The sequence below is a fragment of the Manis pentadactyla genome, chromosome 6 (assembly GCF_030020395.1).
Source record: "Manis pentadactyla isolate mManPen7 chromosome 6, mManPen7.hap1, whole genome shotgun sequence".
In the NCBI taxonomy this organism is placed as follows: domain Eukaryota; kingdom Metazoa; phylum Chordata; class Mammalia; order Pholidota; family Manidae; genus Manis; species Manis pentadactyla.
In genome coordinates, this window is record NC_080024.1 from 58,967,448 (window position 1) to 58,985,264 (window position 17,817).

Below are 17,817 nucleotides of genomic sequence, written 5' to 3' on the forward strand. Positions count from 1 at the left end.
TGTGCTGAACTACCCTTCAACACGAAACAGCTTTTCCTTTACTTTTCTTAAAACTTGTTCACTCTTATCATATTGTTCTCCTCCCTTTGAAAATATGTACTCTGCAGGTGCCTGAAATAAAATACTCCCAGTAATTGCTGTTTTTGTAAAAATAATTTTTCATTCAGTCTAAACTCAATGGAAATTGTTGCTAACCAAACCCTATAAACTCCTTGAGGGCAGCAACCATGTAAATGACTTTGGTATCTCCTGCCTCCTGGGTTCATTGTCTGCTTTCTCAGATGTAGTGGTTTATAAGTAACTTGAATTGTTAACAATATGCTCTTGGGCCCTTCTTTGACACAGAGATGTCATTTCATTATGTCTCTACCTGTTTTGTGTCAGGTTCATTGTAAGTAATTATTCCTAAGCTTGTTTTCAGTGTGCAGATCATTTTGCAGGCTTTTCACATAACAGCTGGAAAGGTTTAATTCAAGTTGAAGTTTGCTTCAATTACAAGCAATTAATTTAGGCTTCACTTACCTCAAGGAATATTTGAACATATAAGGTTACAGATAAATCCTGGGAGTGTCAAATTATGCAACCAAGAGAAAGTTAAATTCTTTGCAGGTTTTTGGGCATTGATCTGCTTTAGTCAGTCAGTCAGTTTTGTTTTGTTTTGTTTTTTTGCCTCAGGTTTCTGAATGAAAAGGTAAAAGCCCTGCAGGCGCTGTCTACTTCACCTGGTTTTGTATAAATTCCAAGAAATTAGAAACTGAAAACCAGGACAGTTAAAGTTAAAATTGTTAATGCGTAAGAGAAAAAAAAATAATGTTTCTATTCTCTTTTAAATCTTACAGGAATTTCACAATATTCCTGTTTTCAAAGTTTCCTGTGGACAATTTTTAAATAATTGTTTTTAGCGTAAAATGTAATACTTATTCATTGTAGATCTGAAACAAAGTTACAAAGAGGATAAAAATCACAACTATTACTATTTTGGTGAACAACTTTCAAATTTCTTCTACGCCCATATTTTTACAAAATTGGTTCATATGCTACAAACGATTTTTTAACCTGTTCTTGTACTTTTAAAATTATACCGTACGTGAAAAGAAACATAGATTAAGGCATGCAGAAATTGTCCAGCGTTAAAAGATGCCATCTGTGGTGTGGCGTGTGCGCTTTGCTGAAAACTCTTGGTGGACACTACTGACCACCCTCCGACCCTAAGAGCCTTCCCAGGTTGTCCTCGGCGACTCGCGCCTAGGAGAGCGCAAGCGCCTGGGAGTCAGCGGAGGGCGTTCAGGGTGACTGGGGGCACGGGCTCCCCGCGCGGCCCACTTTTCCCCTGGGCACGCCCCATGGGCCCCAGCCGGGGCGGGGCGAGAGGGCAGGTCGCGGGGCGCGCGGCCGGGGGCCGAGCTGTTACCCCCGCGCCTGGGCCGGCGCCACTCTCGGGCGGTGGGGTGAGATAAAGAGGGCAAGGTTCTGCAACTCCAAATCAGGGAGGCGCAGTTCCGATACCAGCGCCTGTGCCGCGTCTCTAGGTGTTGGTTCCAGCTGTTTCAAAACGCCCGAACTCTAGCGACCTTCGGCAAACAACTCTTAATCTCGCGGAGACAGCGCGTTGGTTTTATTTGCGCAGGGAGGGCAAACTGAGCGCGGGGCCGGGGTGTTAACGCAGCCCTCCTCAGCCCCGGGACCGCGAGCTTCTTGCGTCAGCCGGGGTGCGGGTGGGGGGTTTTCGGAAGCTCGGCTTGCGCGGCCGGCCCGCGAAGGAAGGGCCCGGGCTCTTGCCCCGCCCCCGGGGAGGCGGGGGTTGGAACGGGGTAGGAGCAGGCCGTGCGGCTCGGGCCGTGACGCGGAGTAGCGAGTGCCGGGCAGCTCCGAGGTACCGGAACCCCGACGAGCCGGAGCCGCCGCCGCCAGTTCCGCCCTGTGGCCCCGCGCCTCAGCAGCCGGGACGGGGCCGCCGTCGGGGAGCGTCAGAGCACGGTGCTCGGTTCAGCATGACGGACTTGGAGCTGCCGCCGTCCGGACCGCCGTCCCAGCAGGTGCGGCCCCGACCCCGGGGCCCCGCGGTGGTGCCAGAAAGGGGGCAGGGACTCGGGGGAGCCGCAGCCGGCTACTCCCTCCGTCTGTGGCAGGCGCCGGGACTGTGGCGGCGGCGGCGCACTGCAGCCGCTGCGCTTGCGCCGGGGCCGGGCGGGGAGGAGCGGCGCCTACGGGGCCGCGGGAGGAGTGGGGCTGCAGCCGGTGTCCGACCAACAACGTGCCCGCGGCCCCCGAGGGCAACTGGGCTGGGGGTTGGGGATGCCCGCGCGCGCATGGGGCGAAGGGGCGACTTGAGCCGCGTCCTGGCCGCCGTAGCTGGGACGTGGGAGCCCCAGCCGGCCGCCAGAGGTGAGCGGCCCCAGAGGCAGCAGGGCCGGAGGGGGTGGACGCTGGCGGTCTGAGCTGGCGCGGCCCGGCCCTTCCGGGGCTACGCGGCTCCCCCGCCTCGGAGCCGGCAAAAATGTGCCTAGTCACGGGGCCGCTCTCAGGGGAGCTGAGGTCTCCTTGGGGCTGGGACCCAGACCCCCGCAGCCACTGCCACCGGCTCCGGCCCCACGACCTCCGTGGGCGCAGGGGCTGCAGTACGCAGCGTCACCCCGTCTGAGGTTGCCCCTTTGCAGGGCAGGTAGTCTGTCTTTCCTTCAGACCACTCCGCTGCTGCTCGGCGGGAAAGCCCAGCCCCAGGGTCGGGGAAGGAGAAGGTACGAAGTGCCCAGCGCTCTCCGCAGCCCCGACGTGCGGCCCCACAGGTCCTGCGCGCTTCTTCGCGCCGTGGGAAAGGTTCCGGCTTGGAGACCCCCCAGTCGGCCCCCCGCCGCGCGCGGGGAAGTGCGGCGGGGCAGCGGACTCAGGTCAGAGTCGGCCGCGTCTCAGGCTTCTCAGTGCCTCCCGGCGGCGCACGCCGCGTGCGTGGTCTCGGCCTCCGTGACGGCGGCCGGTTGGCTGTCACGGCGGCCCTCGGTTGGCCCTTTCCTGCTTTATAGCGTGCAAACCTTGCCGCGCCGGGGCCAAGGGACAAGTTGGAGCTGTTGATCTGTTGCGCAATTGTTATTTTCCCCAGGGCGGCTTTGTCTTTGGACTCAGCGTTTCAGAACTGCAATTCCAAAATGTGTAAGGCAGGCTATTCTGTTCTGTGCTGTCAAGGGTAAGAGTTGGCGAGTGTAGATGAGAATTTCTATTGCTTTTGGGATGTTACTACATGTTTTGCTTCATGCATTATTTCTCTTCTGGGTGTTTTATATAGTTTTCCTTTTCTGTTTGAGAGAATTTGCTTCAATTTCTCAACATGTTGCTTCTTTTGCTAAGGGTGAGACACTTGTTTAATAGTGCTTCGCTAACCTGTAAATTGTTATAAAAATGAAAAGTTTCTGTTCATACTTTGTAGGGACGTAAAGTAGATGTATTTCCAAGTTTCGTTTTGTTTTTGTAATAGGGTTTTTTAGGAAAAAGATACTTGGTTCAAGGAAATATGTAACTGTATAATAGGCACAGTAAATACATTTATGTTTTTAAACGTAAAATTTTAGACTGATCCTGAAGATCTAAAATAAGGTTTTAAGTTATTGACGTGTATGTATTAATTATGTTTTTTTTCTTTAAAGCTGGTTGTCTTGGACTTTTACCCAGTAATGATTAGTATTGTATTCCTCTGTTTTTGGCTAGTATGAAGTAATTGTACTTTCTAATTTGGTTGCTGTTCAAGAGTCATCTACACGGCTATTCAAATAGTAATCTATGTGTGACCAAAGAATATATGAAGCTAATGAACTTTAGTTTTCTTGAATTTAGGAATTTAGGAAAATATTCAAGAGCCCTCTATTATGTTTTAATCTTTTTTCTTTACAGTGTAGTTTAACATTTCATATACCACAGTGCATACAGCATATGCGCTGCTTTTTCTTTTAAATGTGAATTTTCCAGTTATGTTTGAAAAGGTAACTGCTTTTCCACCTTTGTAATCAGACATCAATTTGCGTATTTGAAGAGTTTGAAAAAGAAAATGTGGTAAAATTTAGAAATGATTTCTTGTTTGTAGTCCAGAAAGAGTTGAACAGATTCTGACCTTTTGTCAAAGAAACTACAGTTGTGAGTGAGGTACTAGGATACAATTTTCCATCATCCGTGCAGAGTTGGTGTTGATGAACAGGGCAGTAAAAAGAGCCTTAGATTCTGCCTCTCCATTAGGGATAATGAACCATCCATTACGTTTTTCAAGGGTGTCTGGAAGAGATGAAGTACTTTTGTTTATGAGGGATGAGGTTGATCTTGGACTAGATTGGTAAGATTATTTTTAAAAGAAAAATAGGCTTCTCATCTCAAGGATGAATTTAAGCAAAGAACGTCTGGACTTTTAGATACATGAAAAATCTCTTGAGATGTGGAAGCAGCATGTAGGTTGATAAATACACAGCTCTCATCTGTCTTTCTAGATTAAAAATAACATGGGCCGTTTTGGAATCTTCTTGTTAATTTGGGCTTTAATAAACAATGCTGGGGGCGGGGGGGATAAAACCCTGTCTTTCTGAAGGATTACCAAAAAGTTGAAAGCCAAATACATTCATTTTCTTTATTTTTGTTCTATAAGCACATTTTTCTGGGAATTTCCTTTCTACTGACTTAATACTTTTAAAGGGGGGTTTGCCTAAATGATATTTCCTCTAATTATTCCTTGATCTGGGCGTAAGTTTAAACTCTTGGGCACAGGAGGAATTTGGCACTAAGATGATAACAGGTGAGTTTGGGGGCACTTATTTATGTGCCAGACAATGTAATAATTGCTTCACATGCATAATTGCACAGTGACCCCATGGGAAATATTATTTCCAGTTTCCAGGTGAGAAAAGAGTCACAGAGCCCTGCTTAAAGAGACCCAACTGTTGAGAAGTGGAAGTGGGATTCAAACTTAAGAGGCCTGACTCGGATAACTGTTAATCACCACTTCCAAACTGGAGGACTAAACTTTAAATAGGAGGAAGATTTCAGCATTTTTTAAAGTGAATTAATTGAGAAAAATCAGAGAAAGGAAGGAAAAGAACTAAAAAGATTAATCTCTGTGCCATTTCAACTAAGCAAGAACTTTAGTTAACTATATGTGAGGGGGGAGGTGGGCCTTCTCAAATACCGAGAGAGTAAATACAACCTGTTGACGGAATTACCCCCTGGGGGACCTTTTCAGGGCTACACGGAGGACTTGGGGGTAGGGGTAATTTAGAGAAGCAGGACTGTTTCTTTCTTACCGTAATAATAGTTTTACAAATTCCTGGGATTTCAGCAAGGTTCAAGATTCTGCCTCACATTTTTCAGGGACCGTTTCCTTTTTCTTAGTTAAATCTCTTTACTGGATTCTTTATTTAACCTTTATTTTCCTTGTTAGTTGGTACATTCTCCTGTTCCATTGGTTCTCTTTATTTTGAAGTAGTGGTCAAAAAACAAGTGGTAGTGAAGAAATATATATGGTGAAGAGTGGGAAAGACAGGGTTAAACCAGGTTGAAGAAAAGTGGGTAGAATGGGGAGAATTTGAATTGAAAACAGCTAGTAGAAACCTGTTAGCTCAAATTAACACTAACCTGGACATTTCTGAATTAAAGCAGGCATAAGGGCTCAAGTCTATCATTGAAGCTTACTTGGATTTTGAGAATAGTACTTTTCAAAATTAAATACTTTTCTTATGAACAAATTGTCTTCATAATTGTCTTATTTGTCTAAATTAAGGATGCTACAGTATACTTAGTATTCAGTGGATGATTTGCCCGGAAGTTGCTTAATCCCAGGGTTTTTAAATGCCTGGCCCAGCCACTTTCAAAAGTTTGCTGAAATCTGTTGTACACGAGGGTATAGAAGGACAAGTTTACTAAATACAGTATTTAACCTGCTTCCTTTACCTAGTGCTGTATGTTTAAGTTTATTGTAAAATGGAGAATGGAGTTTACGTTTTGATGATACAGTTTCTAGGAGTTAGTAAAATTTCATTGCTATGTGCTTTTAATAGGCTCAAACATTTGTTTAAAGGGCTCTAACATACAGGCCAAGATTTCTTCAGTTGGTATGTTTTCTGGAAATTAAAGCAAATATATGTTCAAGGTTATAATATTTACATTCCCAAGTAGTACTAGAAAAATATAATTGGTGTTCTTACACCAATCTCTCCCCTACCCCCCCAAAAAACCTGCTAAACAAAAATGCCACCGTGCCTAAAGTTGGTTTTCTTTGTGTCCAGCCCCTGCCACAATAAACACTTTTAAACTACCAGTATTAAGAATTTTAGGAATTCTGAGGGTAGGAAGCACTTCTAACCAATCCTTTTTTTTTAAGGTTTTCTTTAGTGATTTCTTTTTTTTTTTTTTTTTTTTGATAATTATTTTTTATTGAAGGGTAGTTGACGCACAGTATTACATTACATTAGTTTCAAGTGTACAACACAGTGATAAAACATTTATATACATAATTCTAGGTTCCAGCTATCACCCTACCAAGCTGTTACAATATCTTGACTATATTCCTTATGCTATACATTACATCCCGGTTACTTATTTATTTTACCATTGGAAGTCTGTCCTTTTTTTTTTTTTTCGTGAGGGCATCTCTCATATTTATTGATCAAATGGTTGTTAATGACAATAAAATTCTGTATAGGGGAGTCAATGCTCAATGCACAATCATTAATCTACCCCAAGCCTAATTTTTGTCAGTCTCCAATCTTCTGAGGCATAACAAACAAGTTCTTACATGGAGAACAAATTCTTACATAATGAATAAGTTACATAGTGAACAGTACAAGGGCAGTCATCACAGAAACTTTCGGTTTTGCTCATGCGTTATGAACTATAAACAGTTCAAATATGAATACTCATTTGGTTTTTATACTTGATTTATATGTGGATACCACATTTCTCTCTTTATTATTATTTTTAATAAAATGCTGAAGTGGTAGGTAGATACAAGATAAAGGTAGAAAACATAGTTTAGTGTTGTAAGAGAGCAAATGTAGATGATCAGGTGTGTGCCTGTAGACTATGTGTTAATCCAAGCTAGACAAGGGCAATAAAACATCCACGTATGCAGAAGATTTCTCTCAGAACGGGGGGGTGAGGTTCTAAGCCTCACCTCTGTTGATCCCCAATTTCTCACCTGATGACCCCCCTGCGACTGTGCCTGTCTTAGGTTGTTCCTCCCTTGAGGAATCTTACCCGTCTCTGGCTAACCAGTCATCTTCCGGGGCCATACAGGGAAATGTAAAGTTGGTAAGTGAGAGAGAAGCCTTATTGTTTGAAATGGTTAGCTTTTTATTTCTTTGCATATTTATGCCCTGTAGCTTCTATGCCCAGCGTTTGTCTTGAGGTATCTTTACCACTTGGAAGAATTATGATACTAGGTAAATTTGATATGAGGCACGAATTCTATTTAAGGGTTGTAATTAGGAAGGAAGAAGAAAAGCTATAGAAGTAGCAGGCGGCAGAAAACCTGGGAAGATTGATTATTTCTTTGACATATCTTCTTGTAGAGTAACTTCAGCATGTATAGGTTTTAAGCTACTACTTAAATTGCGCACACACATTAACATAATAGGAGTACAGTTACATAACCAAAGCATATCTGTAATTACCAGCCATCTCCAGTGAAACCAAGAAAACCAGTTAGGCACCTTAGGCATATGTGAAAACTTATCTATGATATGGTGGATATTGTCCAACTGAACTTGAACAGTCTGAGAGAAATCAGACAAATTAAAACAACCCATTCCTGGGGACTGTTCACATCCCTTATGTTCTTTTCTAACCAATCCTTTTTATGGCATATGTCCTATAATATCTGTCTTTTGCAAAGCCTTATACATGAAAAGCTTTCTGTGTGTGTGAGCAGGTAAGTTTGTTTGGCCTAAACTCTGATAGTAGTGAAAACAAATTCAGGGCATAAGAAGGATTTAGATCACCAAAGTCCACCTTTCAAAGATCCTGTTGATGATTGGTTCTTGAGAGCTATTATAATCCATCAACAGCCTGTGTTCTGAAGGATTAAAAAAAAATTCTGTAACGATGCTAAGTAGTCATTCCTTCCTTACAAGCTTGAAAATGGAGACTTTTGCGGCCTCTATCAACAGCAGCATACTGATGAGATCTGAGCTTGCCACTGCTTTCTTCAAATCAAAGAATGATTGGGCAAGGAAAGAAAGATAGCACAATATGTGGCTTTCAAGCCTCTTTCTGAAATGAGTTTTTATTTTCTGCATTAGGCAATTCTTTTTAATTGTTTTTTAAATTTCTTGTACTTGTCTTAGCTGTGTATCTGTGGGTTTTTTCCTCTGCAGCTAAATTGTAAGTTACTTGAGAACTGGGCATAGAATTTATATTTCTTTGTTTAACAGCTTTAGGAGATATAATTCAGATATATAGTCTGCCCATTTAAAATGGGCAGTTCAGTGATTTAGTGTATCAGATTTGTGCAACTACTACCACAGCCAATTTTAGAAGATTTCGTTACACCAAAAAGAAACCTGATACTGGTTATCAGTTAACTCCCCATTTCTCTTCAGCTCCTTTCATCCCTGGTAACTACTTACGGATTTTCTATCTTTATGAAGTTGTCTGTTCTGAATATTTCATATAAATGATATCATACCATATGTGGTTTTGTGTGGCTGGCTTTTATGTAACCATGTTATATAATGTGTGTTGATAAGGTGTGACCATGTGGTAGTGTGTATCAGGACTTATTATCTATTCATTGGTTGATGGATGTTTTGAGTTGTTTCCACTTTATATATTTCTTTTGGTTCCTTATAGCGATGATTCTTAAAATTTGCTGTCTATTAAAATCACCATCAAGATTTAAAAATCTTGATGCTAGGGCCATATGCCTCATTAAATCAAGACTTGGGGTGGGACCCAGGCAGCAGTGTTTTTTCAAGCTTCAGAAGGGATTCCAGTGTGCAGTCAGGTTTGAGAAACTGCGCTAGAGAAACTAGCTCAGTGCATGGTACCCATAGTAGGTATATTACACAGTGATTTAGAAAATCTGGTTAGGATATCTTATTTAAATCATGAAAGAGGAAGTGTTTTTATAATTGATTACTGGCCTTCGCAGATTTAAGATTAACTAAATCTGGGAGCTGTGTTTTAAGGTACCTGGCTAATGCTTGAAATTCAATAAATATAATGAGCTCTTTAATTCCTCAGGGAAATTTGGGTGATAATTTTTGTTATCAAAAGTTTTCACCAAGTGGATCAGTAGAATTTTTCCATGTTTTGTCAGGAGTGTGGCTGGGAAAACCTGCAGTCTAAGTTGGGAATAGCTTGGAAATGGCAGTAAGGACAGGATGCTTGGGGTGGGTGCTGGTGAACCTGGGGGGGCCAGGGCAGAGCTTTGCCTCACTCTGGAAGCTGTGCTGTGTGTTCATGGGCCTCATTTCTCCCATTAAAAAAACAAAAAGCTGAAATTTACAAGGCAAGTTTTAGCAACTCAATTTTTTGGTCCTCTGTAGCTGCCTGGGAAAGTCAACTTAGTATTCTAACCACTGTGGCTACCATTTGTACTTACTTGAATGGCTTTCTAGTTTACATATTTGGAAACTGGGACTAATTTCTGAATCATTTGCTAGTGTGTGTGTGTGTTGTACACCACAGTAGTCCCACTTGAGGGTGTGGCCCAGGACCTTCTGAAGCTGACTTAGCCCCGCCTTGCAGGCAGGGTGGGCATAGGCCCAGAAGGGAGTGGGCACCCCCATGCAAGCAAGCCACAGCCTCTCTCTGGGCTGCCAGCCAGAGCTTTATGTCCCAGCTCCAGCCTTCCCCCGACCATTGCCCCATTGGAGGGGTTCATTTAGGCATCCATCAAGAAACAGCCTACTCTTGTATCTCTAGTCATCAGGAGGTTGAAATTATTTTAATCCATCTCTCCTATTGCTTTAAGATTTAAAAAACAATATCCTGTTCTTTACTTGTTCTTAGGAGTTTTCTGCTGACTGAGGCACATAATGTGTTTAAAGCACCTTGAAACTGGAGGATTACAGTGCTAACATTTAGGTTATGCAATGCTTGCTTGTATTTCAGTGATCATTTTTCCCATCAAATGCCCTTTCCTTTCTTTGCTAGAATGTAGCTGATGACCAGGGTCGGGTAGTAACCATCTTTCCTCTGCCCTGCCTCCAGTGTCTGCTCCAGGCAGAGACAATACTGACTGTATATAGGTGATAAAGGGTACGGAATTTTGCTTTACTTCAGACTTTTGACAGTCTTTTGTCTGCTCTTCTTCAGCACAAAATGGTAATACTGCACATGGATGCAGAACTCAACCTATTCCCAGCCTAAGGGATTAGAACACGGGGGAGAAAATTACTGTTTCATTGCCTTCTATGAATGGAATAGAAGCAGAAGTATGACCCAGGAAACTACACTACTTTCCCAGGTGCGTGAGGGTTGACTAAGAACCTGGACTTCTGCAGTTTTATTTCACAGTGCTGTAGCCAGGCAGTCTTGGCTGCTGTGTCTCAGGAGTATTGAAGAGCCATGTATTTTTTTTTATCTAGCAAAAAAAGCCACATTAAAATCCTGATAATGAAAACCACTGAAAACAACTGTCACTTTTTACTTGGAATAGGAAAAATTGCCAATTTTTGAAGTTTTTTTCATTCATGGCAATTCTCAGTGAAACATAATTAAAGTATACATTGGGAACCCAACTCGAAGGGTGGGGTTAGGGTTGGCTCACTTGGTGCAAGCTGGAGTCCTCCCCTCGCCCTGCCTCATGTGTTCTTCTGTTCCCAAGCTGAGACCAGGACCAATGGGAACCAATTCTGTGGATTCAGGTCTTTCTTCAGAGACAGAGGTTCACTCTCACCTGGAAGCTTCTTTATGAGGATGCATATTTGGGGGACTCCCTTGGGCAGTGGGTGGAGAGTGAAGATGGTGACTCCAGGAGGGGAGATTCTAGGTTAGTTTCACCTGGCAAAAAGTTTCTAGAATTAAAGGGGGAGAGGTTAGGAGGAAAAAGAAGACCAGCTCAGGGGATTCCTTATACTGAACCCAGGAGGAATACAGCCTTTTTATTTTTTAGACGGTTCCTGAGGGACGCCTCAGATTGACCCGGATTTTTTACCTGAGGATCTCTTAAATCCATAATACTTAGATTTGCTCTTCAACAAGCACCTTGTGCTTAGCTTCTCCATGTAAGAAAAGAGAAAGCATTTTTGAGCATTTGTGCTCTGTTTACACTCATTTAACTCTAGTTCTTTTAACCCTGTTGATGTAAGTTTTGTCATTACTAAGAAAACTCTTTGGAGAGGTTAAGCAACAGTCCAGAGTTTGGTTTCTGAAACCAGAAACCACATAACATAGTTCAAACAGGGAATTTAATATAGGAAATTAATTATATAGCTGATGGAAGAACTGAGAAGCCAGGCAGCCTAGAGATCAGTACCCTCCGAAAGCCACAGCCGGCCTGAGGACTGGGGGTGCACAGGGAGGAGGTGGGATTCCGGGAACCAGCGTTTCCTCCCGAAGCTGGCACTGCTGTAGTAGCTGGGACCCTTGAGAGGGAGGAGGCTCTTCCTCCCACTCTCCCAGACACTTGGTGGGACACAGTTGGAAGCCAGCTGGCCAGGGAGCCTGGGAACAAAGTGGAGGCAGCGTGGGGAAAGGGATCTGCAAGCCACAGGCAAATGACCAACGCAGTCACATAGCTGGAAAGAGCTAGAGCCAGGACTGGAACCTTTGCCATCAGAATTCTTGCACTTTTCCCCTAACTATCTCCTTTTTAGGAATCTTAGACCTGCTCCTTTGCCTTCGGGGCAGTCATCACTCCTGCCTGGAGAATTGTACAGGGACACCATGCAGCATGGGACTCAACATGTCCCCGTCTTCAAGGGTAATGAGAGTGCCATGCGCACGTTATTCTCTCTTCCACAGAACTTAGTAGCTACATATTCCTTCCAGTTAATGGAGTGTGCATACATGACCACAGAGTAATTCAGTAATAAAGTAATCTTGGGAATTTCTCTGAGAGTGCAGATGGAGGCTCCTCTTAGGGAACACCTAGTTGATTGGTAGGTTCTGTGCCCTACTCCCCCTGTCAGGTACCCCTGGGGTGGCAGGGCATGATGGATTCTGTCTGGGTGTTTCTGGTGGTGCTGAAGGACTTGAGTCTCTGGGTCTTGAACTCGAGCTTCAGAAAGGAGGCAAAGCATCTCAAGAAGAGCTGGGGGAACCCCACATCTCATTTATCCATAAAGCCTTTTCTCTCCAGAGAGATGTAGGTACAGACAACTCCCTGAGATGAGAACTCATTTATATCCCTCCCTTCTGTCTCTGCGGGTCTCCTGGAAGCCTGGGGCTCTTGGAGTGGACGCTCTTGCCTTGTGGTACAAGTTTCCAAAGTCCACTTGTTAACAGTACAGTTGTATAGTAAACCTAAAGTGACTGGTGTGTGCTGACAAGATAATAATGGAGGCTGAGGGAACAATAGCCTTTCAGTTCAGTTCATAATATTTACTGAACACCTGCTGGTACTGTAGGATATCCTAGACATGCTCTCTTTACTTGATTTTGATGACAAATCTGTTGTGATGAGGGGCTGTTATCTCCATTTTACAGATGAAGAAATCTACTCAGAGTTTAAGCAACTTGTCCAGAGTCCCTTGTGATGGCTGAATGGGGATTTAGAATGTCTGTAAACCCTACTTTTCCTTCTGGTGTTCTCCTTCCTTTCCTTGTCTAATGACTGTGGGTGTTTTGTTCAATGTTAAAGCATGCGTGACACCTGTACAACAATTACGACTGCCCGTACCTCGGAGCTCACTCTGTGTTTATCTGCTGGCACATGGACTGGACTTCTCTTTGGAGTGGAGGACTGTTCCACATTATAGGATATTTAACATCATTGTGACAACCAGAAAGTGTTCCCCACCTCCACACACCATCCCATACAATTCCAATTGCTCCTAAGTGGAACCCTGTAATACGTTGACTTCTAGAGACAGTTTGAAGCTAGGTTATTATTGTTTGCCTTCAGGAAATCCCAGGATATTATAGTAGTCTCTCCTTATCCCCAGGGAGACATTCCAAGACCCTCCCAGTGGATGCCTGAAACTGTGGATAGCACCAAATCCTATGTATACTGTTTTTTTTCCTGTACATACATAATATGTGATAAAGTTCAATTTATAAATTGGCACAGTGAGATTAACAACAGTGACTATTAATGAAACAACAGCTAAAACAATGTACTGTAATAAAAATTAACATGACTGTGGTCTGTCTCCATCTCTCACAATACTGTGCTATACTCACCCTTCTTGCGGTGGTGTGAGATTACAAAATGCCTTCGTGGTAAGATGAAGTGATTGACGTAGGCATTGTGACATACTATTAGTCTACTACTGACCTTCTGACCATTCATCAGAAGGAGGATCATCTATTTCGAGACTGTGGTTGACTACAGGTAACTGAAACCTTGAAAGGGAAACTGGAAGGTGGTGGGAGGGGAGCTACAACACTATTTTGTCCTTTGTAGGGAAGCCCACCAACTCCTCAGATGGCAGCCTGTTCATGCCTTTTATTCTAAACTGAAAGGGGCTAATGGAAGAAAGAAAGATGATCGGAAGTGATGAGCGCCCCAGAAACCCAGAGGGACCAGTACATTTCATTTACCAAGAGTGTCTAGTCCAATTCTCTTAAAACAGAGCAGTGTTATTTGAAATAGTAATTGTTACTGCTGATGTTTACTCTTTCTCAGATCTCCAGCTGCAAGGAATTGGTCTCCAAAAGATAAGCTAAACATTTTTAATTTTCAAGATAAGGTTAAAAGTCATATGCCATACCTCTCTGGGTCTTCACTCCCTTTCTTTACTGGGTACTTCTTGAAGAAGTTTGAGCCATGATGGAAAAGAGTAAGGGAAAACTCTAGAATAGCTGAAGAGGTGGAGATATCTGAGAATATGGGGGCAAAAATAGGTTGTCCACTTTCTTGTCCTTTTTCTAATTGTCAACCTGAGGGAAATAATTAGTGTCCCTTGAGATGATGTGCTTGATCAACATTTTATTACCAGGTTGCTAAATTCTTTAGTTTGAAAATAATTGTGACATTTGTTCTCTCAGAATATCAATTACATTGTTAACTTGTAGTCTACATTTATAGTTATTAAGATAAAATACTTTTTTTAGTAGAATACCCAAAGAATGATTTGGTATTGTTACTGTGCATGAAGTTAAATACTATTTCTATGTGAATGAAATGTAAAAATACTTCTGTGATTAGTAGTTGGGCCATAAGTGGTATTAAACATGATACATTTGTTACTAAAGTAATTAGAACACTTTAACCTCAAGCGCCTAAGGTATACAATGATGACACTGAATTCTGAGCCTAAATGTACACTTACTTATTCCACAAATAATTATTGGGTATTTACAAACCCTGGGAACTTTCAGGGCATGAAGGTATTTTAATCTTCCAAGATAATGGAGCAAATGTATTGTTTTCCATGAAGGACATTTATTGCCCCGCCTAATTAATTGATCCCTTTGCTCTTTGTACACCTGGATTGTAGGACATGTTTCATATCATTGAGTATAAAATTCCTTTATATCTCTATCTCCTCTGCTTATGGGATAACTTCCTGTAGGGTAGGGACTATATTTCACTCATTTTTGTAACGTGTGTAACATGCCTTGTACTCACATAGTAGTTGCCCAATAAATGCGACAGTCAACGCATTATAGTCTGCTAGGAGCTTGGTATTTATACAGGCTCATCTGTGACATCTGACAGCTCCATAACGGAGGAGATGTCATTTCTAATTGGGGTGCTCAGAGAAGACCTCCTGGAAGAGGTGGCATTTTTAACTAGAATTTTTTAAGCCGTTAGGATTTGTTTTGACTTAAGCTCCAGTTGGAAGCCCAAGGAAGGTATAGGCATGAGCTGGAAGGTGGCAGTGGATCGAGTTGCTAGGGCTGAAAGGTCCGTTTGGGGCTTGCTGTAAGTGCCCATGTGGTGTTTTAACTTCACATAAGGCAGTAGGAAATCACAGAAGGAACGACGACCCAGGAACTGGATGTGGACCGGAAGTTCCTGTCATCTGAGAATTGGCAGATGGACAGGTTGGAAGCAGAGATGGGGGCTCTTGCTGTGACGTCGTGTGTCTTAGTCGGCTTGGCAGCGGCACTTACGGAGGGTCTGTAACTCTCACCTGTACCGCCTTTGTTACCATTTAAGAATTTTTTTAAAGGAGACGTTTTTCACCTTTTGGCCCCATGATGGAAGCCCTTGTGCTCAAGCTTGTGTGCCCTGCTCATGCTCTGTTTTAACAGACTCATCTGCCAGTGTATTCATTAATTCCATTGATGAAAGTAAAGGACAGGTGAGCCAGAAGTTGCTGTTTTGCTTTAAGGATGGATTACCTTCTCCGAGGTGGCACGGGGAGCTTCTCTCTGCCCTTTTCCCAGATTGATGTACTCCTACTGTCTTCGTTCAGCTGTAACACTCATCCTTAGTTTCCAGTCCCAATGACTTGTAGTGTTCATCCAGTAAAAGAAGAACACAGACAATATCCATGGACTTCGCTTGTAAGCCCCAAGCTAACAGGCAGGCATCCAGCAATACTGGTCGGGGCCGCTGCAGCCTTGGGGGCTCTGCCGTGTGCTGGCCAGGTTGCTCAGTGCTCTGCCAAGCCAATCTTGTGGTGTGCACTCCTTCCTCCGCCCTGTACGGTGAGGAGCAAGACCCGCTTTATCATCACTAGAGTGTGGGCAATACCCCGGGGGCAGTGTTCTTAGAATTAAGAAAGAAAAAGAACTGGGCACAGATCTAGCACACTGTATACATTTGACAGTGGTGGCTGTAATTACTGTTAACTATAATTTTAGTTCTTTGTCAGAACTAAAATGTTTGGGTGGGGATCTGAGTTCCAGTGTCCACTTGAAAAAATCCCTCCTTGATTTCTAGCTGTGTAACGCCATAAATGTCTATCCCTTTTGTGGCGTTGGCTATCAACTTATTGTTCTCCAGTGTGTGTCCCTGGCTTCATGGGAGGGCCTGACTATGTGGAGAATGAAGCCTCCTGTGACACAAACCCTCTTGTGGCAGGGCCTTCCTGTGCCCTGGGCCAGCAGAGGGCCACACACGGCCTCTCTGCGGCCCCTAGCCCTCCACCGGGTTTCCTGTGCTTGTGCGGATGGTACATGTCTCACTGACTTCCTTCCCAGACACTCTCCTTCAGTTGTAGCCGACTTTTGTACTATGGGGTTCTGGGCCTAGAAAAAGAGCTGTGTCCAGAGGCAAGTGGCACAGATGGAATCAGCATGGGGAGTGGAAGTGTGTTAGTGGAATGCTAAATCCAAACATGAACCAGCTGACTCCCGTGGCCTTGTCCTCTTCCCACCCACAACCCCTTCGTTTAGTCTTCAAAAATGAAAATAGTTCTTTTGTAATAAATACCCTTAAGTAACTGGCCTTAAAAAAAAAAAAAAAGACTCAGTGGTGAAGGGAAGAAAGACCCTCTATTAAGACCTCAGGGGAGATGACATAGCTGGAAACTTCTACATGTACCACCCTTTGTTATTGCCATGTCTGCTACAGAGACAAGGTGTGAACTCACCTATATTTGCATAGTGGCTAGACCCAGAATCCTAAAATTCAGATGCTTCTCATGTTCATTTGACATCTGCAACAGGAGTTGACATCTGCAACAGGAGTTGAATTAATGTTTTAATTCCTCACCCCTGGGTTGTCCTATATTTTTAAGGGGGCATGCATGTGGCCATATGAAAAACAGTTCTGTGAAAACAGTGTTTTCTCCGTTTCCCTTCACAGGACCAGCACAGTAAGGATAGGCAGCAGGGCCAAAGCTACCCTACAGCTTGTCCTCCCCAGAGCCCGAGCTTCCCTAGCACTGCACCACCCCCCTGACAAAGCCTGTTATTTCTGAAGTAAGAGCCTGCGTGATTTGAGAGCTGCTGGATGTACACCTGGGTTGGATCTCCTTGTCATTATTTATTAGATGGGGGTCTTCAGACAAAATTACTTAATATCTCCATGTTTGTTTCCTTGCTCCAGCACTACCTACCTTGCACATTGGTGTGAGTCTAAATGCAATAATGGATACAAATGCTTGGAATGGTATGGAACACTTAGAAGGTGCACGGTAACTGTGCCATTATACTGTTACTTAGATTGTGTCATAACCTGCCTTTATCTGGATTCAGAAGATTGGCACTGTGCTCTTTCATTCTCAAATCTTGATGTGAAGGTTCACCAAGTAACCATTATCCTGACATTGATTTAGTGGGTTAATTGAAAAGATTTACGTTAAGGAAAATAAAAGAATCCTATACTGATTTTAAGAGAGTAAAATGATAATATACTAATTATAATTTCCTTTTTAAGAGGCTCAGCTTCGTGCCTGGCAGTGGGCAACCAGTGGGTACTGTGCATTTTCAACAGTGTACACCTGAAAGCAGTTAATAGAATTTTAAACTCAGGATTAATTAATGTCCTTAGTTGGAACAGACAGTACTTTCCCATCACCTAAACACCTTATTTCTACTCAGTATTCAGATGACCTTCAGAATAATCTGGTAATTGTGTGGCCTAGGGACCATAACATTGCTGAATAACATCAAGGTGATCCATTTGAACTTTTTGAGCTCTTTTAGTAATTCAGACTCCTGTTAGCACACACAGACCATTGAAGTAGCTTTTTCCAAAATAATTGCTTATGGTGTAAATACTACTTATTGTGGTTTGGACTTGTTAATGTTCCCATTGTATCCTTGGGATGTAATTTGCCAAAA

At 43.3% G+C, this 17,817-nt stretch overlaps 1 protein-coding gene across 7 annotated transcripts in view; it reads left to right on the forward strand.

Moving 5' to 3' along the window:
- The first annotated feature begins 1,823 nt into the window (after positions 1 to 1,823).
- NFE2L2 (NFE2 like bZIP transcription factor 2) overlaps positions 1,824 to 17,817 on the forward strand; it is a 31,387-nt gene continuing 15,393 nt past the window's right edge. Inside the window, exons 1-2 of one of the 7 annotated variants that reach the window (XM_036879391.2) lie at positions 1,898 to 2,036; positions 16,838 to 16,953. Coding sequence is in view for 2 of the 7 variants with exons in the window: in XM_036879386.2 (XP_036735281.1) it covers positions 10,313 to 10,438 (126 nt within the window). In the remaining 5 variants the exon portion in view is untranslated. The other 6 variants (XM_036879387.2, XM_057503893.1, XM_036879390.2 and 3 more) reach the window with 6 other exon arrangements.